This window comes from Neopsephotus bourkii, unplaced genomic scaffold, assembly GCF_033783945.1.
Source record: "Neopsephotus bourkii isolate Nb327-2 ecotype Australia unplaced genomic scaffold, CSIRO-AGI_Nbou_v1 NB_1632, whole genome shotgun sequence".
Lineage (NCBI taxonomy): Eukaryota > Metazoa > Chordata > Aves > Psittaciformes > Psittacidae > Neopsephotus > Neopsephotus bourkii.
In genome coordinates, this window is record NW_026902107.1 from 747,878 (window position 1) to 775,713 (window position 27,836).

A 27,836-nucleotide genomic window follows, 5' to 3' on the forward strand; every position below is an offset into this window, starting at 1 on the left:
GCTGCCTTTCCCCCTGTGGTACAGTTTACAGATACACAGCAGCCAGCCTTTCACCCAGGCAGGATCCTGCTGCTGCCATCCCCATTTCACAGTGCAATTCTTCAGCATCCTCCTGTAAGGTCACAGCTCTGTGTGCTCGGAGCCGATTGCCTTGAAAATCTCTGCAGAAGGAAATATTCAGTGCACATCCTTGGACCTGACTTTATCATTTTAATACGCCAACAGCCCCAGCCTTCCCCAGGGCACTGAGTCCCACCATGAGCCAGGAATACAAATGGCATGATGGAGAGGTCCCTACAGCAGCCCCTTGCTGGCAGCTCTGTGTGATCCAGCATGCTTTTTCGCTTTCCTGAGGCAGGGAGGCAGCACCCAGTGGCTTCATATAAGAGATCTATCAATACCTGCCATTGCTTTTGATTTATGAGGCTGGGATTTATGATGATTGCTTCATAAATAGGAAGCATCTTCAAGTTGCAGTATAAATAAGTTGCAAAGCAAGACCTCTGCATAGTTTTGGTAAGGGATACTGATGCGTTGTAAAATGACAGAACATTTTTCTTCTGATTGCACTTTCCACCTTTCTTGCTTTTTGAAAAAGAAATGCAAGCTCTCCCCAGGAAACTGGAAAGAAGACAGAGAGAACAAGGGCATTAAACAAGACATGGTTGTTTGTTCTTTGTAAAGCAACTGCTCATTGTATATTGTGAAGCTGAAGTTCTCTTCTGGCTTTCCCACTACAGACCACGTCTCCATTGGGGGGCTTGGGGACAGCTTTTATGAATATCTCATCAAATCTTGGCTGATGTCGGACAAGAAAGACTCTGAAGCTAAAAAGATGTATGATGATGCACTAGAGGTAAGGAGCAAATTGCTGCTCTGTATTTTGGGGGAGGAGGACATTGGTCGTCAGAACGTTTCAGCAAAAAATATCCCAGATCTTTGTGTTTCTATGGTATTTACTCCACTTCTTTCCACTAAGTAAATACTTAGTAAGTGACTTACTGCCCACAATGTATCTTAACATCCTGATTTTCATCCCTTCAGGCAATAGAAAAGCATTTGGTCAAAAAGTCAGCTGGAGGATTGACCTACATCGCTGAGTGGAGGGGTGGTGTCTTGGATCACAAAATGGGCCACCTGGCTTGTTTCTCTGGGGGCATGATAGCCCTTGGAGCTGAGCACGCTGGAGAAGAGAGGAAGCAACATTACATGGATCTCGCTGCAGAGATAACAAGCACATGTCATGAGTCTTATGCACGCTCAGGTAAATCTGTGGACTGCCTGGAAAGTATTAGTGAGGGGTCACCTACAGCCTTAGGAAGCTGAGCTTTGGTGTGGCAGAGGTTTGCATCCCTGTGTGTGATTTTCACTTGTCTTTTCTGGGCTATCTAGAAGAGAAAGCAATCTGGTTTACAGCTGGAGCAGAGGGACAGGCAGATGGGAGCTCCTGTGGCAGAGCTGGGAAAATAACCCATAGCTTAGTCCCACCTCCGAGTCACAGAACTGGCTTTCTCCCAGCTAGACTATAGTTTGAGTCTTATCTTTTCACATCCCTTCGCAGACAAAAATGGGAGCTTAACAGATTAATTGCAAAGCATCCCACTCGATGGAGCAGAGCAGCTGAGAAGCCCAGCAGCAGAGTGTGGGAGACCTGCAGCTGCGGGTAGGAACACAACAAATGAAGTCTCTCCTGCTGTTGAAGAGAGCCTGGCTAAATCTTGATGTTTCCCAAGGCCTAGAAAATGAGTTTCACCACTCAGTGTGCTTATCAGGGAGGGCTTTGGGTGAGCAGTGACGTGATGAATGAGAGTCTGGGTTATTCTGTGCCTGCAGGGCTTTCAGCAAGAGGGGCTTGCATTGGACATCACTCCTTCCTTTGTAGGCATCTCTGTAGCTCTTCTGAGACTGCAGGCAGCGAAGCAGCACTCTGCTTTCTGGGACCTTGTCAAGCACAGGTCTGTCTACTCAAACTGTTCCCAAAGGTTGTTTCACACCTTCACCACATCAGCAAGCCCATACTGGGAGCCAGTGTCCAGCACGTTTGCCCAATAAACTTAAAGCTAACCTGAAATGTTCACAAATAACTCTCTTTTTCCCCCCAGTGCTTCCAGAACTAAACCAAGTCACCCAAACTAATAACCCTCTGGTTGTGAGTGCCTGGAGCCAGTTTTCACCTTCAGCAATACCCATCAGCATAGAAAGGATGGTAGCAACCTGCCCGCACTGGTGACAGTGCTGTCACTTCAGCAAGCTCATTGATTTACAGAGAATGCCTGTGCATGTCACCCTGGCTCTCAGCAGATGGCCCAGCACTGTTAGATCCCCATGCCCCAGGGAAGGAGTGCAACACAGCTGGAGAAAGAAAATGACTCCCTGAAACACAGCCACACATGGGAACAGCAAGAGAAACCTTGTGGCATGATCACAGTCATAGAGTCACAGATTGGTTTGGATTAGAAAGGATCTTAAGATCATCAAGTTCCAGCTCCCAGCTTTGGGAAGGGATGCATCACAGCAGACCATGTCGCCCAAGGCTCCGACCAGCCTGTCCCTGAACACTGCCAGGGATGGAGCATTTACTGCTTCTTAGGGCAGCCTGTGCCAGGGTCTCACCACCCTCACAATCAACCTCTGTGCTCAGTTTGCCTGGTTTTTGAAAGGGAGAGCATTCATTTTGGAAGTAGGGATCAGAGTGCTAGCCAGTGCTTGCAAGAGATTGAGATTCTCATGTAAGGGAAACTCCAAAAGACCCAGGTACTCTGAATGTGTTACTTATAAAGCCCCAGGGAAATCGATGAAGCCTTCCCCATCATCCTGATGTCTTCCTTCTCAAAGAGGCTGCTTGTGGACCAGAGGAAAGGCAGAAGAAGTGATTGCAGGTCCCAGGTACCACTTCTTACATCCTCCTTGCTGCAGTGCAGGTGGAACAGCTCAGTCTGGTGGACAGATAATTGTGAGGCAATTCATAGGAGCAAATACCAGCCCAGCAAAAGTGCCAGGCCATGGGGCAGATTTGTGCCTGCCCTCTGCATGCTCAAATCTGCTCCAAGTTTGTGGGTTTTTCCACCCTCAGAAACACTTCATCCTCACCTGGATATTACCCACATACCCCAGCATGAGCAACGCCTGGAGCAGCAGTGGGCACAGCTTGTGCACTCTGTGGAGCTGCCCCTGTTTTGACATCAGTATGAGGTTGATCTGATAGACAAGCACGACTGCTCTGCTCTCGCAAGCCTTAAGGACACGTTGGCAGCCTGAGCAATATAAAAGCACGTGGAGAGTGTGTTTCCTTCTGCTCAGAATGATTATTGCATGTGTGTGATTGTTGTCTAGATACCAAACTGGGCCCTGAAGCCTTTCGCTTTGATGCTGGAACTGAAGCCATGGCAACCAGACTCAGCGAGCGCTACTACATCCTGCGGCCGGAGGTGGTGGAAAGCTACATGTACATGTGGCGGCTGACACACGATCCCAAGTACAGGCAGTGGGGCTGGGAGGTTGTGAAGGTACGGTTGGAATACCGCTTCCAGGCTGCTGGATTCTTACACAGCTCTTTCCTTTGGAGAGACAAGAGCAGACTCTCAGTCGTGTTGGGCACTAAGACACATCAGCCGTGGGGCAGGAATGCACAAAACAGCTCGATGTAGTGTGGTGTCTGTTGATCATTGTGAGTGTTTGCCTTTTGGGCTACACTAAAAACAGTCAGAACAGTGGAGGTTTATGGAGAGGAGTGTTGCAGACAGCAAAACCTGCTATTAATGAAACAGCCCTCTGCACAAAGGAGTCAATGTTCCATCTGCAGTGTCTAGGCTGCTCAGAACCATGGGTTTGTAATAGGCCAGGGAAAAGCAGGAAACCTGCCTTTGCCCTGGGTCTTGTCTTCTACCCACAAAGATGTCCCAGCCAGAAAGCCCCTCACCTCTTTCTAGCTCATGCAATAGCCTGTTAGCCCCTGCCCACATCCTGGCAGGAGCTGCATTTCAGTGGCACAACTGTCATTTGTCTTCTTGCTGGGAAAGAGCCTCCACAAGCAGCGAGTTACCACTTGAGATCTGGTTGTGCTATTTCTGTAACATCAAGGTCAATGAATCAACTAACTTAGGTGGTTGATGTTTCTCTTGCTATTTCATTAGAACCAGCTTTATTTCCAGAGCCTGGAGTAATCACCACACTCTTAGTGAGAGACAGAGCCTACTGTAATCCTGGAATTTGATTTGTAAAGCTGACTTGTAACAGACCTGATGATGATTAATGAGTTACTGCCCCATGCTGTTGTGTGTTACTGAGATTTCTTTTCCTTTCGCAGGCCCTGGAAAAGCATTGTAGAGTAGAAGCTGGTTTCTCTGGCATCCGAGATGTTTATACCACAACCCCGACCCATGACAACATGCAACAGAGTTTTTTCCTTGCAGAGACTCTGAAGTAAGTCCAGTGTCACAGAGGCCTTTCAGAGTAGCATAATTCCTGCAGCAGCAACACTCTTGTCTGCTTTATTAGGCTCTAATAATAAGGGGGAAGTCTTATTCTCTGTGGGGAAAACTGGGCAAGGCTGTGGGTGCTGCAAAGCTTTGGTAGTTTCCTCCTGTAGAACTATTGCTGTCATTGGCACTCTCAAGGTTTTTGCTGATGGGGGGGATTTAAAGGACTCTTCCTGTGATTTTAAGCTGCTCTAAGTGGGAGGCTCTGACTGCTGAGCTCCCTTGCATTTAGCTAAGAGACAGCCTGTCTCCTCTGCCAGGTTGATGCCCTGTATACAGAGGAGACGTGACTGTGGCCTGAATTTGCTGCCCCTTGGTGCAGAGCTGCCTTTCACAGGTAGCATGAGCTAATGTTGTTGCTGATCACAGATGCCCTTCCCGTTGTGCCACAGTTGTACCAGGGCTGGGAGTTTCAAGCAGGAGAGTGAGGCAGGGAGTGGGGGAATGCATCACCATAAACCATGGCCAGCCCTATCACAGTCCTGCTGCCAGTGCTTGTGTGTGCCTGGAGTCCCATTTGGGTTTCCTTCCATCTCCCTCCCGGCTCCAGGTACCTCTATCTTCTGTTCTGTGAAGATGACGTGCTGTCTCTGGACGACTGGGTGTTCAACACAGAGGCTCACCCCCTGCCAGTCAACCACACGAACTTTAAAGCCAGCGTGCAGCAGTGAGGCCACTGCCCAGGCCCTGCTGCTGCAGCCTCCTTGTGTTTCGGCTTTTCCTTTCCATTAAAGGAATTTGCATTGTTCCTGAAATGGTATTTTGGGGAATAGTCCAATTCCGGACAGTATTGTATGGGGAAGATGAAACCATGATGTAAGCACCTTCTTTTCCTCTGTGAGGAGCTCTATTAGCCTGATACTGAGATGTTTATTCTGGGCCATATTGTACACAGTTCATAGACATTCCTTTATACAGAGAATTTATATGAAATCCACTGACTTTGCTTTATAGTGGCCAAAGGACTGGAAGTTTGCCATAAAATAGACTTCACACACACACACATCCTCCTTTCATTTCTCAGTTTCATTTTTGCCTTTTATATACTCATGGATTGATCACCTTTCTAATGAACAGTTGCCAATATATGGTGCTTCCTAGGCACTTAGGAATGGCAGGACAGGAGCATGAGGAAGGGGAGATGCCCTTTATGTGAGAGAGCAGGTGGAGTGCATGGAGCTCTGCCCAGGGATAGATGAGCTAACTGTGAGCTTATGGGTTAGGATTAAAGAGAAGACATACAACTGACATTATAATGGGTGTCTGCTGTAGGCCACCTGACCAGAAAGAGCTCACTGATCAGTAAGACAAGGAACCTGATTACACAGGACATGGAAACAGTTGAAATACCAAATGTCACCTCTGTCTCAGTCTTTACTAGCAAGACTTGTCTTCAGGAATCACAGGTTCCATAGACCACGGGGAAAGGCTGCAGCAAAGATGTACCTTTGGTGGAAGAGGATCAGATCATGGAATCCTTAAGCCAACTGTACATAGATAAGTCCATGGGCCTTGGGAATGCACCCACAAGTGCTGAGAGAGCTGGCAGATGTCACTGTCTCAATAATCTTTGATTGACCGTGGCAACTGGGAGAAGTGCCCAAAGACTGAAGTAAAGCAAATGTTCCTCCTGTCAACAGGAAGGGCAAAGAGGGGGACCCAGAGAGCCATGAGCTCACGAGGCTCACCTCAGTCCCTGGGAAGGCAACGTTATCCTGGAAACCATTTCCAGGCACAGGAACAACCAACAGTTCCTCAGGAGTAGCCAGCAGAGCTTCACCAAGGGGAGTCAGGTTTAGCCAACTTGCTACACTTCTATGCTGAAATGACTGGCCTGGTAGATAAGGGCAGAGCAGCAGATAGAGTCTTCCTGGACACTGTCAAAGGAGATCATCATAGACAAGCTGTTGATCTATAGGCTGAGCAGCCAGAGAGGTGGGTTGAAAACTGGCTGATGGTTGGGCATTGGTGATCAGTGGCACAAAGTCTATTAGAGGCCAGTAGCTAGCAGAGTATCACAGGGATTGATACTGGTCCAGTCCTGGTTAACATATTCATTAATGATCTGAATAATGAGGCAGAGTGTACCCTCAGCATGTTTGATGATGACAAAACTAGGAGGGGTGGCTGATAGACCAGAGGGTCGTGCTGCCATCCAGAGGGACCTCAACAGGCTGGAGAAATGGGCTGGTAAGAACCTCATGAAGTGCAGCAAGCAGAAGGGCAAAGTCCTGTACCTGGGAAGGAACAAGCCCATGCTCCAGCATGTGCTAGAAAGCATCTTGGCAGAAAAGGACCTGGGAGTCTTGTGGACACCAGGTTGACCATGAGCCAGCAATGGGCTCTTACTGCAAAGAAGGCCAGTGGTATCCTGGGCTGCATTAGCCCCAAAGCATTGCCAGCAGGGCAAGGGAAGTGGTCCTTCTCTGCTCAGCACTTGGTGAGCCCACAGCTGGAGTGCTGTGTCCAGGTCTGGGCTCCTCAGTACAAGACAGACATGGACATAGTGCAGTGAGTGCAACAAAGGACCACAACAATCATTAAGGGACTGGAACATCTCTCCTATGAGGAGAAGCTGAGAGCTGGGACAGTTTACCCTGCAGAAGGCTCAGGGGGAATCTTTTATATATACATACATTAGGAGGGAGGGTGCAAAGAGGATGGAGCCAGGCTCTTCCCAGTGGTGCCCAGTGACAGGACCGGCACAAACTGAAACACAGGAGAGTCCTGAACATCAGGAAACACTTCTTGTCCTGTGCTGGTGACTGAGCACTGCATAGGCTGCCCAGGGGGCTCTGGGTGGCCGTGCTTGAGCAAGGGGTTGAACCAGATGCCCCAGAGGCTCCTGCCAACCTCACCCATCCTGTGATTCTGTGGTGTCAAAGCTGTAACTAAATCAAACGCTGTCTGCAGAGTTCTTGATTCTAACGTGTTTTTGTATACTTTTTCTGTGCTCTTAAAACACATTTCCCACACGTGGCATCTCATTTCACTGCCCTTCATCGGTTTTGTGTTTTTCTACTTTTCATTTGGAACTAAATGTTATGAGTCACTTGTAATAATTTCACTGCTGTAATAGTCAAATCTGTGAAACAGAATAAAGTCTTGTAACATAAAAAGCATGTTTGGGTTGATCCTCTGTAAAGCCATCTGCCAGAGACCTGCTACATCATGCTTGGAATAACTAGGTGACAATACTCCTTGATTTCAAGAGTATTTCACAATAGATGTTGATTTCCAGAGTCCTGTAGCCAGTGTGTGTGGACAGCAATTCCCATCTGCACCAGCTCTCTTACACTGCTTCTTGCCCATCTGATAGGGGTTAGCAGAAGCTCTACTAAATGTCTCATTTTTCTAGCACAAATAAATAATCCCCAGCCAAGTTTGCGCTTCTGTGTGCATTGTTTCTGGGATTAAGTAACACAAGGAAAGGGAAGGAAAAAGCCCGAAGCCAGGTTGTTCCATGCCTCAGGCCCTGAGCGTCCTCCGAGGGGGATGAGTGTGCAGGAATGCTCACACACAGCTCCTGCTCCAGCCATGAGTACCTGCTTCATGCATCTTGCAACCAGGGCTGGATCTGGGATCTGGAAGCTGCATCCTCCCTCCCAGCAGCCGTTCCTTTGGTCACTGCAAAGCTGCACGGCCCTTGGTGAAGGGTTCTGCGCCTTCTCTTGCTAACTGCTTCATCCAGCAACGTGGGAAGAGAAAGCTGCTTTGAGCAAGCTGGGAAAACAAAAGATGTGTTTCTGTATTCATGCCTGTGTAATTCCCCAAGAGAAATACAGTTGTTGGATGGGGACTTAGCATTATCCCAGGGATAAAGCTGCTGGCTGGTAAGCTTGGCCTAGAGGAATGGGTTTTGGTAAATAAACATCTTGGGAGTGAGTTATCAGAGAGATTTGGATACCAGGAAGCTGGTTTAGCTCAGAGGGGTTTTATAATGGATTAAGGGAATTCCATAAATAAAAATGTCCTGCTCTTGGAGCAACTCAAAGCTCTTTGCCTGGCAAAATGTAAATCCCCAAAATAAATAGCATGGTTCTACTTTCCTTTAGAAATAGATCCTTGGTATTATATTAAAACCCTGCTCTTGTTTTCTCTTCCACACAAGTGAGCAAGCAGGGTATTCGTAAAGTCCCATCCACACACTGCTGGAGGAGGGCTGCTGCTTCCTGCACCTCAGTGCCTGCATCACGAACAGGGAGGGGGTTGAGCTGCCTGGTGATGTAAATCTTCCTGATAAATTTGCTCACCAAGACACTTGTATGGAGCTTAGCACCAGCCACAGCAACAGCTTTGTGTTGCAAACAGCCATGCTTGGAAATTGCTGCTCTCCCATACCACAGTCCTGCAACTATTTCTGCCTGTGTTCACAGATACCCACAGTTAAAGCCCTGAGGCCAGCGGATTAATCGCAGGCACCAAGTTAAGCATGCATGTGTTTAGCAGGAATAAAGATTCATCCCAAGGATCAGCTTTGTTCCAAGGACTGGCGCTGATCCACAACTGGGATTTTCTGTCCTATGACAACGCAAGTAACGGGGATGTTTCCCCCACTGGTGTGTTGAAAAGCTCATGCTCTTGCCTTGCTCCTCTGCACACTCAAGCCTTGGCTGGATGCTCTTGCTGAAGCAGAGCCCTCAGCTCTGGGAGCTCTGTGTGTGGAAGCAGGTTCTGGGATGTCCCCTCTCAGCTTAGAATCATAGAATCATAGAATGGTTTGGGTTGGAAAGGACCTTGAGATCATCAAGTTCCAACCCCCCTGCCATGGGCCCGGACACCTCGCATTAAACCATATTACCCAAGGCCTTGTCCAACCTGGCCTTGAACACCACCAGGGATGGAGCATTCACAGCCTCCCTGGGCAACCCATTCCAGTGCCTCACCACCCTCACAGGGAAGAATTTCCTCCTTATATCCAATCTAAACTTCCCCTGTTTAAGTTTGAACCCGTTACCCCTTGTCCTATCACTACAGTCCCTAATGAAGAGTCCCTGCCATGTGTCCTCCTGCTCGGTGGGGTGGTGGGACGTCTGCATCCAGATGGACGATGCACATCTTTGTCTTCAGACTTGGAGTAGATAAAGAAATGGGGTGTTATGTTGAACCAGAGCTTTGGTTTTAAATGTCTAATGGAAAGGACCTGGGAAGGGATGTCTGAGCTGCTTTCCTGCCTTTCAGTCTCAGGCATGTGGGGCACCAATGGGAATTCTGCTCTTAATTTACAGTGGGGTTTTTCTACTTTGGAGTTACCCTACCAGGAAATGCGATGGGCCTACATGATTTCCCGTTTCCCCTGTTACACTCACATTCAGAAGCAGTGGTTCTCATGTTAAGTTTCACCATCAGAACATGTGGCCTTATTTATGTCGGGAGGAATTTCTTGTAAATGATGTTTTAATGAGAAAGCTGCATCAGTCACAGAGATGAAAGCTCCTACTGCTCGTAGAACGCCTTAGCTGTTGTCACCGCCCATACAAGGAGGGGAGACAAAACCATGCAGAAAACAAATGCATCTTTTTGTAAGCCACACTTCATTTTTACAGCGTTATTCAATTCCCTTGGAAGGCTTTCCGTGCAATTGGTTATTGAATTCAAAAGCCTGGCAGCCGTGGGATTTTTCCACATACGTTTTGATCTGCTCTATTTATCTGATTGTTCCACATGTGATGCACCGAGCGCTGGCTCCCAGTGGCAGCACTTTCAAAGTGTCAGCAGTTACTTCTGATCACGTTTGGGTCTTTGGCTTCATTCCCTGGGGAGCCTCAAGCAGGTACTGTGCTGTAATTAGGAATCGTCTCAATAAACCACCCCTGCATTGTAATTGCTTTTGTTTAGTGAGAGCCGGTGAGCGTCAGAACCACAAGTGACCCACCAGGTTGGATTGCTTCCAATTGGAATAAGGAAAGGCCAAAGGGGAGTTAGAAGTTCAGGCCCATGGGAAGTGGGCAGGCATTGGCTCTTGCTCTTCAACTAAATGGTCTACTTTGAAATGTCTCAATCAAACTGCATTTCATTCTGCAGCCTTTGCTGGCCATTCTTTCCCAGGATGAACTGCATCTTTGCCATGGCTGTGAAGCCTGGCACAGTGCATCCGGAGCAAGATTCAAGCTCCTATTCTGCAGTAAACACACCTCTCATTTTCTTGTTCCCTTCAAAAAGCCCATGTGAAAGCAGACTTGAATACTCCTTTTTCCTTACTTTTCCCAGAGGTAACCCAGGTTTGGCTCAGTCTGATTGGGATTTGCTTCCTCCAGGGGGGGAAAGGGGAGATCTGTTTCCAGGTGCTTTCTCAATCTGTGCACAGAGTTCACATTTTAATGCCATCTTCCATTACACCATGATGGCTCTGACTTTCAAACTGGCTGTGGTTTCAGGCCATCAATTTAAACAGCTCCTCTGCTCTGGAATGTGGAGTTACTGCATGGACTTTCCATACGGAAAACCCATCCCACTGCTGCAGAAAAAAGTCAGTCCAAGTTTTTCATCCCTGCTATGGATCTCTCAGTATCTTTCCTACCTTCAGCCAGGCTCTTTCCCTGCTGGCAAAGGGGAAATCTGGGATAGTTCTTCCAGCTGGGTGCATTTTCTTGGTTCTTTCTCTACCACAAGGATTTCCTTTGATATAGGTGTGACTGAATGGGCCCCATGGCAGATGTCTGGGTACTTAAAATGCTTCATGAGCACTGTAACCCATCATCTCAGGAACCAGCAGTGTAGAGCCAGGAGCTGCTGCATTCATTCTCTTTTGAGGAGAGTTAGTTCCCAGTGGATGCCCTGAAGTACTTCACCTTGTGTCTTTCCCTCTTTTTCCTAGCAAATAATTCATCCATTTGTCATCTTTATATGGTCGCTGGTGACACTGGAAATGATTCAGATGTAAAACGAGCCCCTCTGCTTCTCGTCTAAATGATATCATCTTGGCTCTGCCAGCCATCCTCTCAGGTCTCCTTCTTCATACAGGTGTCTGCAGGCTTGGTCAACTCATCTCACCTCTTGCTCTCACTCCAGACACACAAGCGCATTTATCCTGTTTGAAAGCTATCTCATCCTGTTACATTTTGTGCTCTAAAGGTACTTGCTAGGTTATTTGAGGTAAGCAGCAGCTCTCCACACCTCGCTGCTCAATCTAATGAGTCCGGCAAGTTTTAAAGCACATCTGCTTAAAGTGCTTTGAGTGCTTAACCCATTCACACCCATCTCCGCTGCCAGACACTGTTTCAATGCTCTGCTAATTCAGTTCTTCCCATCTCCTCCCCATGGCTCAAGCACCAGTACTCTGATGGATGGGGCGGTGGAGGGCAAAGAGCAGTGGCAGTTTCATGAACGTTTTCTTCCGTGGTGGAGCTGGCAGAAGGAACCTTCTCCTTCCTCCATGGGCTGTGCAGATGTATGACACTGACCTGAGTTACAAATAACCCCGGGTTTATGCTGTTGCTGGGCTCCCCAGTCTGGTCCATTGTGTTGCACCATCACTGCAGGAGAAACACCAGGGGCTGTGTGAGGATCTATGGTGGGGAAAGGAACAATGCCCAAGGAGAAGGCTGTACCCAAGCCCTGTTCCCTTCGGTCTGGCTTGCTGGCAAGATCCCCCCACCCTCCAGCCTGCTCTCCCTAATGGTAGCATCCTCTTCCCGCTTGCTTGATGCAGCTGCCACAGCCCTCTTTATGGCTTGGTCATGCTCCCCTCATCTCCAACCAGAACGCTCTTTAAACCTAAAACAAAACTGATTAGGCAGGCTTAGGAAACAGCCAAAGCTTCAAAGGATTAACCGCTACGGCTTCCTGCTACCCTTGGAGAGATCAAACACTGGATGCTGTTAGCCCTACAGCAGCAGCAAATGGTACTAAATCTGCCGCAGCAATCAGGGGATTTCCGTGGCGGAGCAGGCTTGCAGGAGGAGCGAGGGCTGAGCTGTGAGATTACAACGACTAACCTGGATCCTTGGCCAAGCCAGCGCTCGGGGGCAGCGAGGCAACCGTGCAGAAGAACCTGGAAGGCACAAAGAGCATGGGGAGGGTGGAAAAGTTCAGGTTGGGGTGTTGTAAAGGACAGGAGAAATGGTTCAAATTGTGGGGTGATGGCAGCAGTGGCTCAGAACTTGGGGATCACAATGTGGCGGCAGGAGGATGGGGCTTGGGCATGGCTGTAGATGGGTATCATTGCCTCATGGGGGCAACATCCAACCCAGCCCGACTGCCATCCCTATCCCTGCCATCCCTATCCCTGCCATCCATCCCCTCTCGGGCTAAACCCCAGTGAAATCACTGCAAGTGAAACCACCCATACCGGGAAGGGTATCCAGCTGTGAGCCGAAACCGGCTGCAAGAGCAGGATACGGCTTTTCGGGGGGGGGGAAATGCTGACTTAAGGACCGAAGATGAATTTGCTCATCCATGGGGGCAGGACACAGCCCTCTCCCATGGATAATTAAAAGCAAACCCCACTGAAAGCGATGGGGCTGCTGCACAGGCCGCGGATGCAGAGGGAAATTTAAGGCCAAAACGCGTTTTTTCCGCACCGCACGAAAGCCCCCGCGGGGCCGGGGGCGGGGAAAGGGGCCCCGCGGGGCGGACGCAGGCCCCGGACCCCTCCTCGCCAGGCGCTGCCCGCCTGACGCCTCCCTCGGCCGGGCGGCCATGGTGGCGGGGCGGCGGTGGCGGCGCTGAGCAGCGCGGCCATGGCGGGTCCCGGCGCGGCCCATCCGCGCCTGGCGCTGGCTCTCGCCGCTCTGGCGGCGCTGGTCGCCGTCAAGTACTACCGGGACGCTGAGGCAGCCCGGCAGCAGGTACCGGGCAGGGCGGGGAGGGCGGTGCTGAGGCCGCGCGGCCTCTCACGGAGGGAGGGAAGGAAGGAGGGAGGGAAGGGTTGTGAGGGAGGGAGGGTTGAAATGGCGGGCGCCGCGGCCGCGGGGTCCCCGGCCTTGAGGAGGGGGCTGCAGGGCCGAGGGGAGCACCGCACCCGTGAGGGAGTAGTGGGCAAAGGGGCTTCATGTGGCCACCGGTTGAGTGGCATCGGTGGCCACTGGCTGTGAGGTAGCAGGGCTGAGGTGACCGCACGGAGGGTGCCGGGGGTTGAGGGGACCACCACACACAGTGGCCACTGGCGCTGAGGTGGCTGTGGCCTGGTTCAGGTCACCGCCAGGTATTGGTGGCCACTGAGGTGGAGGTGGCCATGGGGACCGAGGTGACTGCCACTGGGCTGAGATGGCCACTGAGGTGGAGGTGGCCATGGGGACTGAGGTGGCTGCCACTGGGCTGAGATGGCCACTGAGGTGGAGGTGGCTATGGGGACTGAGGTGACTGCCACTGGGCTGAGATGGCCACTGGCCACTGGGCGAGGTGGCCATGGGGACGAGGTGGAGGTGGCCATGGGGACCGAGGTGACTGCCACTGGGCTGAGATGGCCACTGAGGTGGAGGTGGCCATGGGGACTGAGGTGGCTGCCACTGGGCTGAGGTGACCACAGAAGGGTGGTGGTTGCCACTGATTTGTGGTAGCCACAGGGCACTGGTGGCTTCAACCCTGCAGTGGTCACAGGGACTGTGGTGGCCAGCACCAGGCACCAGCAGTGCCTGCTCCTGCCAGGAAAAGGAGGAAGAGCAGGAGCTTCACACCTCCTCTCACCAGGTCCTTCCTGCCTGCCTTGTTCCCTGGAAAAGGCCCCAAACTCTCAGGTGTTTGTGGGGTTTTTCTCGCTAGAAATGTACGTTTTGTGTGCCCTGATGGATGCTGGGTTTGGTTGGAATTCCTGTAACTCAAATGGCTGCTGTGTGCTTTGAAGAGGGCATGGCTCTGTTGGAGATCCTGCTTTGGCATCCTCTAAAGAGGTTTGTAGGAAAGAGCAGACTTCTTGATATTTCTGTGGTGAAAAGAGAAGTGTTTTTAAAGGAGGCCTCTTCCCTTTGTCTCTTCTTGCACTGCAGGAGGGGGAGAATGGCTCAAACCAGGTAAATAGAAGAGTTTGTTTTGGGTCCGGAGGTCCTGGCTGGGAGGACCCAGCCCTGCCTCTGGCCAGCTCTCCGGGAGGTTTTTGTGTTGCAGAGCACAGGCAGCAGGCTGTGAGTGGGGGCTGCTGGAGGGAACAAAACCTGAACAGAGGAAGGGGATGATTTGTCCTTTGTTTTCCTTAAAACACGCATCCTGTCGCTTCCATAGGGATGTTTATGTAACTACACAAGGCACAGGCAGGTGGGGGAAGAAAACTGTGAAAAACCCCAACTCTCTTCCCCTGCAGAAGCTCGGTTTTACTCCTCTGGCACAAACAGGGAAACTTTTTATTTCTTACAATCCCAGTTTAGAAAGAAAAAAGAGAAAATCCACAAGCTCTGGAGCACTTTCTTTGATGTGGGTGTTATCAGAAAGCAAAAGGCCAAGCCCTGACATCTCACTCCCCTTTTAAGCCCAGCTTTCATCATCCCTTTGGACTGGTGCATGCTCTGGGAAGCCGTTGTTCCTCCCTGGCTGGGGTCTCCCAGGCCAGCTGGATGCTCCCAGGGTGCCAGTGGGTCAGGCTGTTGGAGCAAGTCTGGAGTTGGGCCACAAGGATAAGGGGGCTGGAGCATCTCCTGTGTGGAGACAGGCTGAGAACACTGGGGCTGTTCAGCCTGGAGAAGAGGAGCTGCGTGGAGACCGCAAAGCAGCTTCCAGTGTCTGAAGGGGGGAACAAGGATGCTGAAGAGGGGCTCTTCATTAGGGACTGCAGTGATAGAACAAGGGGTGATGGGTTCAAACTGAAACAGGGGAAGTTCAGGTTAGATATAAGGAAGAACTTCTTTACTGTGAGGGTGCTGAGCCGCTGACACAGGGTGTCCAGAGAAGCTGTGGCTGCCCCATCCCTGGCAGTGTTCAGGGCCAGGTTGGACACAGGGGCTTGGAGTAACATGGTCTAGTGTGAGGCATGCCTGCCTCTGCAGGGGGTTAGAACTGGATGATCTTCAGTCCTTTCCAACCCAAACCATTCCATGATAATTATCTGATGGTTCTGCAGCTGGTGGGGGTTTATTGCTTCACCTGTGTGAAAGTGCAGGCTGAGGGGATGAGAAAGTGCTTTCAGTGCTTGCTTAAAAACTGATCTTTGGATGCTAACATCCAACACCCAAGCATCCATGTTGTCCTTCACATCCTGCTGCTTTAGACGCAGTCAGAGATGTTCTTCTCTGTGTGTGGGGTGTGACTGGTTCTTTTTCTGCTTTCAGCCCTGTTAAGCACTGATCACGACTTTTTCCTACAGCAGCAGGCAGTCTAACCAGCTACAAACTTTGTTGCTCATTTGTCTCCCATCCCTTGAGGTCCCTGTCTGTGAAGTGCAAAAAGAAGAGAGACTAAAAGATTCATCAGCAGGAAGTGGCTGATGTGCTGTAGAGATGACTGGGAAATGGAACATCTTTTCAGAGCTCAGTACACATCCAGGACAGGCTCCCCTGCAGAGGAGAAGCCATCACGCTCCAGGCGTGCTTCCCTGCTCCAGGAGCCCACTCTCAGGCGAGCAATCACATGGGCCCTTGTGAGGTTAATGCATTCCGTGCTGTGCACAAGCTCACTCAAGAGGTTAGAGGGATACTGAAACCTGGCCCAAGGCTCCATGACATGACCCTGGCGCCTGGCTGTTGGGGAAGTTGCTCAGGAAAATGTTATCCATTTACAGGGGTGGGCATCCCTGTTCATTTGAAGAGCAAAGGCATATTTTCTGGCCCCAGAAACATGAACAGCCCAGAGAGAGGATTGTTCCTGTATGTAGAGAATCCTTCATTCCTTTTTTTCAGCTGTATAGTTCCTGCACGCTCCCCTCCTTGTCTGTGCACAGCCATGTCTGCTTCCAGATCTCTGCTTTTTATTCCAGGGTCTTTATTTCTGTTTGTCTCAGTCCTGAATGTGCCCTGGAAGGCTCTTAAGTGCTTTTGTTGCTTCAGTTGACAGGAGCAAAGCCTTCCAGGCTGCATTAGTGCTGCTTCAGGCTGGCAGGCAACAGATGGAGAATAAACTAGTTCAGGAGCTCTGGGGATGGTGGTGGTGCTGCAGGCAATAGAGAATAAACACCGTTAAACAGCAGAATACAGAGTATTTATCCTGCAGCTTTAGGCTTTTACAGGGGTGGCAGGGGAAGCGGTCCCAAATGATGGGTCACAGGGGATGCGCTGCAGGCTGTCTGCCAATGATGTGGCTTGTCTGACTTGCTCTATGTCTCTCTCTTCCTCTCACAAACATGGAGCTCTCTTATTCTGCCTGTAACTTGTCCCTTTCCCTTCAGTGCTGAATGCTGCAGGATAGAAATGACCAGAAGCATCTAGAGCCTTTCTGGAGCTGCTCCAGGGGAGACATTGCATTTTAGTGGTGTTTTCCACTGGATGAGCTCCTGGTGGACTTTGAAAAGAGAGAAACTGAGGCACAGTGTGGCTGGGGTCTTGCAGAAGGTTCTGGAGAAGCCCATGGGATGTGTGGCTCCCCAGTGTATGTCTGACTGATTAGGCAGGAGACAAAATGCTCCATCCAGTCCTGCAGCTGGAATTTTGGAGGGGAGACTTGAGCAGAGAATTGTTTGTGTGCCAGGAGAGGTGTGGCATGGAGCTCTGCACGGGTGTAAGTGGCTCGATTCATTTCCTTTGTGGTTTTGTGATGTAGACAGTCACAGCTTTGCCTTTGTTTCACTGCACATCACTTAATCACAGAATCACCATCTCCAGGTGCTCTCAATAGCTGCAGGTTTAGCACTGTCTGGAAAAAGTTGGCTTTTTTTTCTGACAAAAGACTTTGAGGCTGACTATGAGCAAACGATTCAGTTGGAATTACTTAGCCAGATGTAGTTTTAATATGCTCATGCCAGCAGTTCCTGGACACCAATCCCTATTGTAAATAGCACAAAATCCTGCCAAGGGGCGTTAATCTTTTGATTTAATGGCTGTGTTTGTGTGCTGGAAAGAATTTAAATTAACTCTGAAGCTGAGAGGAGCACGGGTGAATTTCTGCAGGAGGCTCGAATGAAATCTCACTCACTTCTTGCTTCTTCCTGAACTAGGAGCTGGCGCTGAAGTCTTTGGGAAGTGAGGGGATGTTTCTCTTTTCTTCTCTGGACACAAACAATGATCTGTACCTCAGTCCCGAAGAGTTCAAGCCAATAGCTGAGAAGCTGACAGGTAGGTATCTGTCTGCCTGCAGAGCTCCCTCTGCACAGTCCAAGTAAAAGCCATGGGTAATGCACTGAACTGGTTTTATTCATGTCTTTATTTTTTCAGAGCACTGTTTTGAGTCTTATTTACATGAAGAGGGGCTGCTGAGCTTTACAAGGGTCTGAAAAGGCTTAAGCACTAGACATATATCACTTCCACAAAGTAGAGGGTTTGTAAGACAAAAGTTCCCATTGCTGGGCTAGCAAAGCACAGAAGTTACTTTGTCTAGAGCTTAAAGGGGATTTGGGGTGGGTGAATGCAACAGATACAGCTCAGCCCAGGCAAGGCCAAAGCTTAGTTAAGTGGCAGTGCTTCATTCATACCCTGGCTGAGGTGTCTCTTCCAGATAGCAGTTTGTGAGTGATCCCGTATGGAGGCTCTGTCAGCCTGTATCTTGGTGGTGCCACACAAGAAACAGTGCGATGATTATAGTGTACAGTGCATTCCCAATACAGTTGTTTGCTTGTGCTGTAATTCACTGGGTAAAGCATGTGTTTTGACCCTCCAAGGTGAAGTGAGGCTGTTCAGCCAAACTATGGGGTTTAGAGAGTTGTCTGCTGAAAGGAGAGCTCTGCTTCAGCTGGTTCCTGGGGTGTGTCTGAGTTCTGCTGCTGGATGAAGAGCTGGGAGACTCCCAGTACTCCTGGATTTGCCAGGATAAATGTGTAATCACTTCACAATTGTTCAAAAGGGGAGGGAAGGGAAACAGCTGCCTAAATTTCTGTTCCTTTGTCTAGGGGTTGCTCCCGTCTCAGAATTTGAAGAGGAGGAGACATCTGATACAAGCGGGGAGACATTGTCCATCGTGGCTAAATTCCAGCCTTTGGTCATGGAAACGATGACGAAGAGCAAAGACGGTTTCTTGGGAGTAGGTGTCATGCAGGATGTATATGGCCACAAATTCTGGTATAAACACATGCAAAGGGCTGGTAACATCACCAGCAATAAGTGCTGGCATGGTAGGGTGGGGACATAGTCTTGCTCAAGGCCATGGGATTTGCTTTGATGAGCAAACTCGCAGCTTTCTGCAGCAGTTCATTGTTCTCAGCACACTCGGTATCACTGTGCCCCAGTTTATGCACCCTTCCTGGGAAGCTTGAAGCAGCAGTATGTGCTACGTTCCCCTCTCCCACTTCCTATTACTGACATGGTTAAAAATTGACAGAACTATTTGGTAGTAGTTGGGGTGGTAAAAAGAATTTAAACCATTAGAATTCTTTTTCCCCTTCTCCAAAGCCTCCGTACATCCATGAGCATGACTGCAGGATTGAAGAAGCTGGTCGAGGCTCTGACAGTGTCTTCTGTTCACAGATTTCTCATGTTGCCCTCTCTGGGCTGAGGAACTGGACTGCCCCAGCAGCCCCTATGAGCGTGTTGCTTGCCAGGCAGTTTAAAGCCTTTCTTCCTCCAAAGAATAAACTGGATCTCGGGGATCCATGGTGGATAATTCCTAGTGAATTGAACATCTTCACTGGGTATCTTCCCAACAACAGATTTTACCCTCCGCCTCCCAAGGGCAAAGAGGTGAGATATGATACTCAGTTTCTATATACCTGAGAAGTAGTTTGTGTAAATGTTCTGCCTTGTAGCCCAGATGAATCCCAAGAATCCCTGGAGGGACAAGGCTACTGCATTCTGTCTCCCTGGATTTTTAAAGGGAGCAAAAAAGCTGCAGCTTGCAGCCAGGAAGACTGTCTCCTAAATTGGAGGTAAAACTGAGAGCAGGCAAAAGCTCTGGGTATTTGTCAGGGCCAAATGAGGCTGATTTGAGTAACTCGGGCTGGGATGATGGAAACTTGGAAACAATGGGAAGAGCATAAAAAGCATGGAAATGGATTAATTCTAAACCCAGTCTCTTGCTTTAGCTCCTTGTTTTGTGATGAGGTAGGTCTCTGAGCTGATTTTTATAGCATAGCAGTTCTCTTGCCTTCCTGATCTGGTGGGGAGCTACTTTGGAGCTGCAGCTGGCCTGTGGTGAAGGAACTGTTCTCATTTTCGCTCTCTTACGTTTCACTCTCTAGATCATCATCCACAAGCTTCTGAGCATGTTCCACCCACGCCCCTTTGTGAAAACCCGCTTTGCTCCGCAGGGAGCTGTGGCCTGCATCCAAGCCATCAGCACCTTCTACTACACCATCGCCTTCAGGTGAGGCCATGGCCTGAGGTTAGAGGAAAGCTTCTGAATCTGTTCTGTATCTCAAGGGAACAGAAAAGGCTGCTGTGAGCCTGTAGCAGAGAGTGTGTGTGTCACTGCATGTTGTGTTCCCCAGCAAGACCAGATGTGTCCTGGCTGGGAGAGAAGCAAAGCAGCTCAAGGAAGAGGGTGGTTCACAACCAGCTCTTGCCAATGTGTGATGCTTTGCTGATGCCCATGCTCCCAGAGCCCCTGGTGGGGCAGGGACTGTTGCCCAGATGTAGGACATTGCCCTTGGTTTGGAGCTATCCCTGACTGAAAGGAGAGAGTCTGATTAGACTTCTTTTCCTGGGAGTGTTACACACAGCTTTTACTTGCCTGATCAAGCTGGAAGGGAGGCTGAAGGGGTCTTAGGCTGTTCCGTGTTTTAAGGAATAATAACATAATTCATCCTTCCTGGATGGACACTATTGCCCAGTTCCAAAAGGCATCAGTAGTGGAGATGATTGTGACCCCAGGGATCTGCTCCAGTGTTTTATCACTGTGTGACATGAAAAGCTTTTTGAACTGAACCTCTCTGCCCCAATTTAGCTTCATAATTCCTGGTGCCTGGAGATAACTTTTTGCTGCTGTCATCTTCTGTCCTCCCGGCACTGCAGCTCATGGCTCCCTTCTCATTTCAGGATCCACGCCGAGTTCCAGCTGAATGAGCCACCACACTTCCCCTTCTGGTTTTCCCCAGGCCAGTTCACAGGTCACATCATCCTCTCCAAGGATTCTTCCCATGTCCGAGAATTTAAGCTCTTTGTCCCTAACAACAGGTACAGCTGTTTCTCTTTCTGGGTGCTGAACAGACTTGAGGCTTGTATAAACGAGGCCCAGTGGAACACAGGGGCTCTGGGATCCTTTCCTGTGTAGGGCTTGGGGCTGTGCATGGGGAAAGGCTGATGGGTTCTCTTTATGTGAAGGTATAAGTGCAGCAGCAGCCCTGTCCCTTGTGGTATGTGGGCATCCTGGCCTGTGCAAGGCAGGCTGAGCTTTGGGCAGCCTAGTTCTACAGTTTGCTTATCTGCTTTCCCCACTCATCCTTCACTGCTAGTGGTCATCACAGTCATCATGTCCTGTCCTCATCCTTGTGTGTCTTGATGTCCTCCATCATGCCTCCACTGCCCTAGAGATGGGCAGCATCCTCTTTGTTAGCAGCACTGCTCCCCTTGACCAGCAGTTTCCAACTGGGACAGGGACTCCTGCAATTGTCACATACCTGTGGTGACAATGTGGCTGCAGAAGGCTCCTTGGGTGTCTGTGATGGATGAGCTCACGTTTTTCAGCCAAGTTCCTGGAAAATCTGAGTGAATTGAGCTCTGCTGTTGCTTGTAAACCTGGCAAATGCATCTCTACCGGTCGCTGAGGATCCCTGACCCATTTCAGGGTCTGATTCAATCACCAGTAACTGTCCCTTGGTACTTGGAGAATGGGGAGGGATGGGTAGGGTGTGGGCAGCAGCCCCTGGCAATCCCAGTGCCTGGCTTAAAGCACTGAAATCAAGCAAAGGCTGATGCTCTTAGTTCAGCATATTTTTTGCCTGGTGTTTTACAGGTTGAGGTTTTGTGTGCAGAGCTTTGCACTAGCTCATTCCTGCTGTCTGGCAAGTAGCTGGAAGTGTTTCAGGGGAAAGAAGCTTCAAATCTCTTTACCCATGACATCTGGAGTGAAAATTCTATTATAACATTACCCTGGCGACTCAACCCCTATGGCTCTGTCAGCACATTTCTTACAGCAAGCAGACACTTGCATCTCTGCCAGCAACTTCTTACAAAAGCCTTTTGCTTCCAGAAAAACCCCACCACTTTTAAAAGTTCCGCAGGCTCAGAATGTGCAAGTTGAGTGCTGTGAAGGAAGGGGCAGCAAAGTCACCTCTTCCCTGTACTTTGGCAGTACTTAAAACGTGTGAGCGTGTTTGCCCAGAGCATTGAGTGGGTGCCTGGACCCTGATCCTGGGCTCCAGTGTTGCTGGTCTTGTGCAAGGAACAGTGATCTCCAAGGAGGCAGGGCCTCTGGGCTTTAATGCTGACCCTGCAAGAGGAGCATTGGATGCTGTCATCTGTTTGGGGTTTGCCATACACAGCCTTATCCTTGGGTGACTCTGAACATCCCTGGTTCACCTTGCAGGTCTCTGAATGTTGATATGGAGTGGCTGTATGGAGCAAGTGAAAGCAGCAACATGGAGGTGGATATTGGATACCTGCCTCAGGTCTGTAGACACTCAGTCCTCCATACACATGCAGCAGCTCAGCAGGGATTTATGCTGCCATGGCCATGAGCTGTATGACCTCAGCTGTCCCTGTTCTTCAGAGCTTTCTCGAGCATATTTCAATCTAATTGTATAATCTCTGTTGATCTGTGTATGTCCTCTGCAGCTCTGTGGCTCCCTATTACCAGTTGTTGTGACACTGTAGTTTTCCCTTTGTGTGGGTTGAATCCTGCACTCCCGAAGACCTGTGCCACTTCCCAGCTTTACAGAGTTGTCTGAGATGAGGATCTGAACCCAGGCCCCGAGCCCAGAGGGGTGTACAAACAACAGCGTGTCTGAATTTAGAAACTGCATGAGGTTATTCCTCTATTTTGTGGTAATCCCAGCTCTTGTGACAGGAAACATGAGTCAGGATTTTAAATGCCTGAATTTAACAGTCCCATTTGGTCTTAAACTAGATCGATGCTTCTTTTTAATTGCCAAGAGCTGAGAAAACAGACTTGCAAAATCATTTGAGCTGTCCCAGAACGGGGAACTGGGGGAAGCTCCTGAACAGCTTTTGTATTGCCCCCTCTCGTGGTTAGCCACGAGCTGGGTAAGAGCTGTGCAGGAGATATGAGCAAGAACTTCAAACCAGCCCTGTGGAGCTCTGATTTGAAGGACCTGGTGTCCCACTGTCAGAAGCCTCCACTGGGAAGGTGGGAACACGGAGTGAGCAAGTCTCATGCAGTTGCCATCTAAAGAGCACAGTCAGACAGTAACAGAAGGAAATGAAGTTGCTTTCCTGCTGTTCCCCACTAAAACACATCTGCAACTGGTAAAGTGCAGCTCCAATAGACAACAGATGGAGCTGTATCTTCATTGGAAGCTGCACAGTCGTATTTTGCCTATTCATCCTGTCCTGGAATACAGATAAACCAGAAGTGGAATGTCTGCAATGTCCAGCTTTGCTTCTTTGTTCTCCTCCAGATGGAGCTTGAATCAACTGGACCTTCCATCCCCTCTGTGATCCATGATGAGAATGGAAATGTGATTGACAGCAGGGATCCCTCAGGGGAGCCCATCCAGTTTGTGTTTGAAGAGATAACCTGGCAGCAGGAAATACCCTGGGAAGAGGCAGCCCAGAAACTGGAAGTGGCCATGTATCCATTTAAGAAGGTGAGGAAGAGGGATCGGACTCTTCCTTGCATGTTTATTTGGGGCAGGTTGTCTTCACTGGGATGTCCAGTCACCTCGAGGACCAGCAGAAACCAGAGGCCACAGCCTGATCAGCATTTAGCATAGTGTGGGGGTCTCCTCCCAGTCACTGTGTGTGTGACTGGATGGACTTCCAGTTTCCAGATGAGTACAGCATCTCTAAAAGGCCGTTTTTGGTTGCACAGCAGCACAGGCAGGAGCAAAGCCTGATGTCATGTGTCTCAGGCTTGTAAATGTGGGCTCATCCTTCCTTCCTGTTATCACCAGCTGCCAATGTGATTTCTGAGAGAGGCAGCTTACAAATGCTTTTCCTCTGGCATTACTTCTGCCACGTTGAGCTACCTTTGGACCAAGCTTTCCTTATCAGCAGCAAACACACAATCTGCCTGTGCCTCTGCATCCCACAGTGAGACACAAATTGATAGCATTGGGTGACCCAAACTATTTAACATGCCAGTAGCCTGTGGAGCAGATGGCTACTGCCTGTCACTGCTTCCTTGGCTGAAGGGATGCGTTTCAATGGCTGCCTCCTTGTGCCTGAGCTTACAAATGTCCCTTTGAGCTGCCAAGATGTTAATAAAGTTCCCTTCATTTGAGTGATTGGAATAATCTCTGTGCAGGCTCCCTCACAGCCAGATTTTAGGCCTTTTCAGTAAGGTTTTGTAACAAATACCTCAAGGCCACATTTCCCAGGCTGCTGAGGGGAGTTTGCAGCCAGTCAGCTCACAGCTGTGCAGATGCTCTCTGCAGTGGGTGAAGATGGGGCTCTGCAGGTCCTGGTAACAGCCCACACACTCTGAGGGCCTTGCTGTAATCTCAGCAGAGGATGAAGTTGTCCTGGGGGACACCACCACAGTTGTCATTTGCTTTAATCTGCAGAATCTACTGCAGGTTCAACTGTGTACTTCACCTGTGGTTCCTTCAGACCCTGCTTGTATCTGAGATGGGCTGTTCTGTGTCTTGTTTCTTTGCCTCCAGGTCTCCTATCTTCCCTTCACACAAGCTTTTGAGAGAGCAAAAGCAGAAAAGAAGTTGGTGCACTCGATCCTGCTGTGGGGTGCCCTGGACGACCAGTCCTGCTGAGGTGAGGACATTCCCAGTGTGGCTGGAGGAATGATGTGCCTCATTCAGGCTCTGAGGAGAGCTCGGGGTCAGAGAGCTGGTCACGAGCCAGCAGTAAACATTGTGCTACTCGTTTTGGCTCTGAAGATGCTGAATAGAAAAGGCTGGAAGTGGGGAATTATTGATCAGATCTTAAGGCCCCAGTGGCAGGATGAGATCTATTTATGACAAGCCCTAGATGAACTCACCAGTTCAGGTGCCTTTCTCAAGGTGAATGCATGGGTCTGGTCTTTCTCCTTTCTCTTTCCCTCTCAGTCTGCTTGGTTAGAGGCAGCATCTGCAGGGTGAAAGGGATTCTGCTCTTTGCTGTGTCCCTGGCACCTGCACAGGAGACACCAGAGCCAGATGTGGGCTTGCAATTGTCCTTATGCATCACTGATCACCCCCTGCACCTGAGGGCATGCCACACTGGGCAGAGTAATGGGTGCGACAGGGCTGGGTGCCTTTAGTCCTATCTGCCTTAAAACCTCTCCTGCATGTGTGGGCTCTGCTCAGCATGAACAGCACAAGGCACTTGGTTTGGATCCACAGGGCCTAATGCATTTTCTAAATGCACCACACCAGTCACCTCTATGGCAGGCATGTCCTGGTCCTTGTTGCCTTGCAAGTGGCTGGAGTGAGGCCTCTCTGCCAGCAGCACATGTGGGATACAATCAGCTTTGGAAGTCTGTCACTCAAGGAGAAAAAATCCAATGTGCTGGGTTGGGGGGAGCCTGAGCCAGCTGCGACAGCAGCCAGAGCTCTGGCATCGTGGTGGCATTAAACATGGCACCAGCCAGCTGAGGAAACACAGCAAACCATTGTCTGCTTCTCCTGGGCCAGGTTCAGGGCGAACTCTCCGGGAGACCGTCCTGGAAAGTTCGCCCATCCTCACCCTGTTGAATGAGAGCTTCATCAGCAGCTGGTCACTGGTGAAGGAGCTGGAAGAGCTGCAGGTCAGTGTCACATCCACCTTCAGTGCAGCTGGTGCTGGTGAATGCAGATGGTGCCTGGCACAAGGGGGGAGCTCATGCCTGTGCCGGGGGGGGGTGTGTGTGGGGTGTGTGTTCATTTCCAAGCCCTCCCTGTCCTAGTGATCGCAGGGGGCAAGCAAGCACCAGATGGAGGCAGGTTAAGCACATGGCACAAGGACTTCTCTGTCATGGTGCCAGTTTTAAAAGCTAAACCAAATGCTTCACTGTGAAATAGTTCTGCCCAAAGCTATTTGTGCCATCAACAGACTGACTTCTCTATAACCCAGGGAGCAACCAAATACTGTCTGAACCCAGAGTCTTCCCATTGCACCTTTCCCCACTTGTGACCCTGTCTCTGGGCCTGTGCTGTCAGCTGGGATCAGTCATAGAGCTGGAGACTCCGGGGAAATGCTTGGATCAGACTCTTGGTGTGCCTGGGAACTGCCAGTGATGGGTGATTTTGTTGTTTGGGGAGAATCTACAGCTGAAATACGTGAGAGGGAGACTGACTGGAAGAGTATCATAAAGCAGATGGTGCAAAAAGAACCAGTTATAAAGCAGCTCTTTGGTCCTTCCCTTCCTCCTGTGTTCAATGTACTCCTCCCGCACTGTTCTGCTAGTTTTTGTGTATGCAAACATATTTCTTTGGGCTCTCTCCTTACAGAACAACAGAGAAAATGAGTTCTACAGCAAGCTGGCTGACCTGCACCTGGAGAAATACAACTTCCCCGTTGAGATGATCATCTGCCTCCCTAATGGCACGGTGGTATGTTGGTTACTCCTGCAGCTGAGCTTGGCTCTTCCCATTAGAGCATGCTCTCTTCAGGGTTGTCTGCAGACCCTGGAATGAGTGTCCACTCCTGCAGCCATTCCCTGGCTCCTTGAGCCTTGCTGGGGCCATAGTCCCTCCCAATGCTGTGCTCTCAGGGATGCTGTGGCAGACAGACAGCAACTCTGTGAAAAAACCTGGAAGCGTCTCTTTATACAGAGACAGAACAATAGCAGCTCAGGTGGGGGAACAGTCAGACTTGAAACAAATGTCTGCCTGTGCTTCCTCACTGTCCCTGGTGGAAGTCAGTGACTCTTGGGAAGCCACTGTAGCTTTTTCCTGCACCTCCTGTTCCTTCTGCTGGTGCTCTGCAGAAAACCTCTCCTCATCAGCACCTTCTAGCACATTTCTCTCTCTTCATTCCCCAGTTTGTCATAGCCATTAACAAGTCCACACTCTTCAGCTCTGCTGTGCTCCCCAGCAGCACCCCCCTTGAGTTGGAAGAACAACAGCAGTTCCTGACACTTGACAGTGCAGTGCTGTGTGTGTCAGCAGCTGGGCTGTCTGCAGTGGAGGATCTTGCCACGGCTAATCTGATCATGCCCACATTTGCCAGGTATTAGCTTGTGACACAGGCAGTGACATCCTGCACTCGAAGCTCTTGGGCTGTGCTGCACTCATGGCTGGGCTGGCATCTCCCAGTCCTTACTTAGAGCCAGGTTCTACTCCTGCCTGATTTGTCCCAAATCACCTTCATCTTCTTAACCTAAGTGAGGGGTCAGCACTCTTGGTTGGGGAAAGAAACAGACCATTGTCTTTCCCACATTGTAATCTGACTGTAAAATGCAAACCCTGAAGCCTGGATGCTGAATAAGCATTTGCAAAGTATTAGAGATTCTTTAAGAGTTGTTCCAGTCTTGTCACATCCTGGCTAGAGGCCAAGACAGTGGATAGGGAGTTGTTCTGGCCCTTAAATTCTTCTCATCTGTTTTGTTTCCCAGATTCACCATATTAATGCAAACTACTTCCTGGACATTACTTCTATGAAGCCTGAAGATGTTGAAAGCAGCATCTTTAGTTTCTCAACCAATTTTGAAGACCCTTCAACTGCAACTTACCTCCAGTTCCTGAAGGAAGGACTGCAAAGAGCAAAGCCATACTTGCAGACCTAAAACCAAAGGCACCTGAATGCCCCACAGAGATGGACAAAGACTTCAGAGATCTACTTTGACTACAGAAATTCTTCCTTGTCTTTATGCCAGACATTGATGCTAAGATGGAGACCCAGGGCTGGGGCTTTGCTCTTGATGTTAGCTTGAGGCAGTTCAAGTGATACCAGTTTACATAATCTGCCCTTCTGAGGTCAGGCAAACTGTGACAGGAGTGAGAACACTTGAATCTGTAACCGTTCTTGGTGCATACTCCTTGGTTTGCCACCCACCCTCATGTTTTTCCAGCTCCTGTTCAGACTTGGAGGTGAAAGTCATGTACCAGCTCTACCACACGTCACCCAGAAGGCCTTGACCTCAGGACTGGACTGTGTTGGATCCTGGAGAGCAGCATTACTGTTAGACCCAGCCCTTGTGGTGTGATGGTGCAGAACCCAGCGCAGGTGGGAAGCTCCCTCCTGGTAGCCAATGCCCTCCACACACACCTCGTGTCACGTACCAGCTCTCCATGGCAGCATTTATGGACAGCAGTGGCCACCAGTGCATGATGGACTGTGCTGATCATGGGTAGATGTAAACGCAGGTGGAGCTGGA

At 49.8% G+C, this 27,836-nt stretch overlaps 2 protein-coding genes across 2 annotated transcripts in view; both read left to right on the forward strand.

Annotated features, from left to right (window-relative positions):
• Nucleotides 1–7,860, forward strand: part of MAN1C1 (mannosidase alpha class 1C member 1) — a 61,980-nt gene extending 54,120 nt beyond the window's left edge. Inside the window, exons 9-13 of the mRNA XM_061373620.1 lie at nt 741–856; nt 1,045–1,264; nt 3,334–3,506; nt 4,307–4,422; nt 5,029–7,860. Coding sequence (XP_061229604.1) covers nt 741–856; nt 1,045–1,264; nt 3,334–3,506; nt 4,307–4,422; nt 5,029–5,149 — 746 coding nt within the window. The 3' untranslated portion in view covers nt 5,150–7,860. The remainder of the gene's footprint in view (nt 1–740; nt 857–1,044; nt 1,265–3,333; nt 3,507–4,306; nt 4,423–5,028) is intronic.
• A 5,230-nt stretch (nt 7,861–13,090) lies between these two features.
• On the forward strand, nt 13,091–27,325 carry SELENON (selenoprotein N). The gene is made up of 12 exons (XM_061373621.1): nt 13,091–13,267; nt 17,494–17,611; nt 18,382–18,512; nt 18,956–19,168; nt 19,666–19,790; nt 20,462–20,599; nt 21,951–22,032; nt 23,002–23,190; nt 24,208–24,313; nt 25,174–25,286; nt 25,969–26,070; nt 27,075–27,325. Exons 1-12 carry the CDS (start codon nt 13,160–13,162, stop codon nt 27,243–27,245), a joined length of 1,596 nt encoding a protein of 531 aa, XP_061229605.1. The 5' UTR covers nt 13,091–13,159; the 3' UTR covers nt 27,246–27,325.
• The last annotated feature ends 511 nt before the right edge of the window (nt 27,326–27,836 follow it).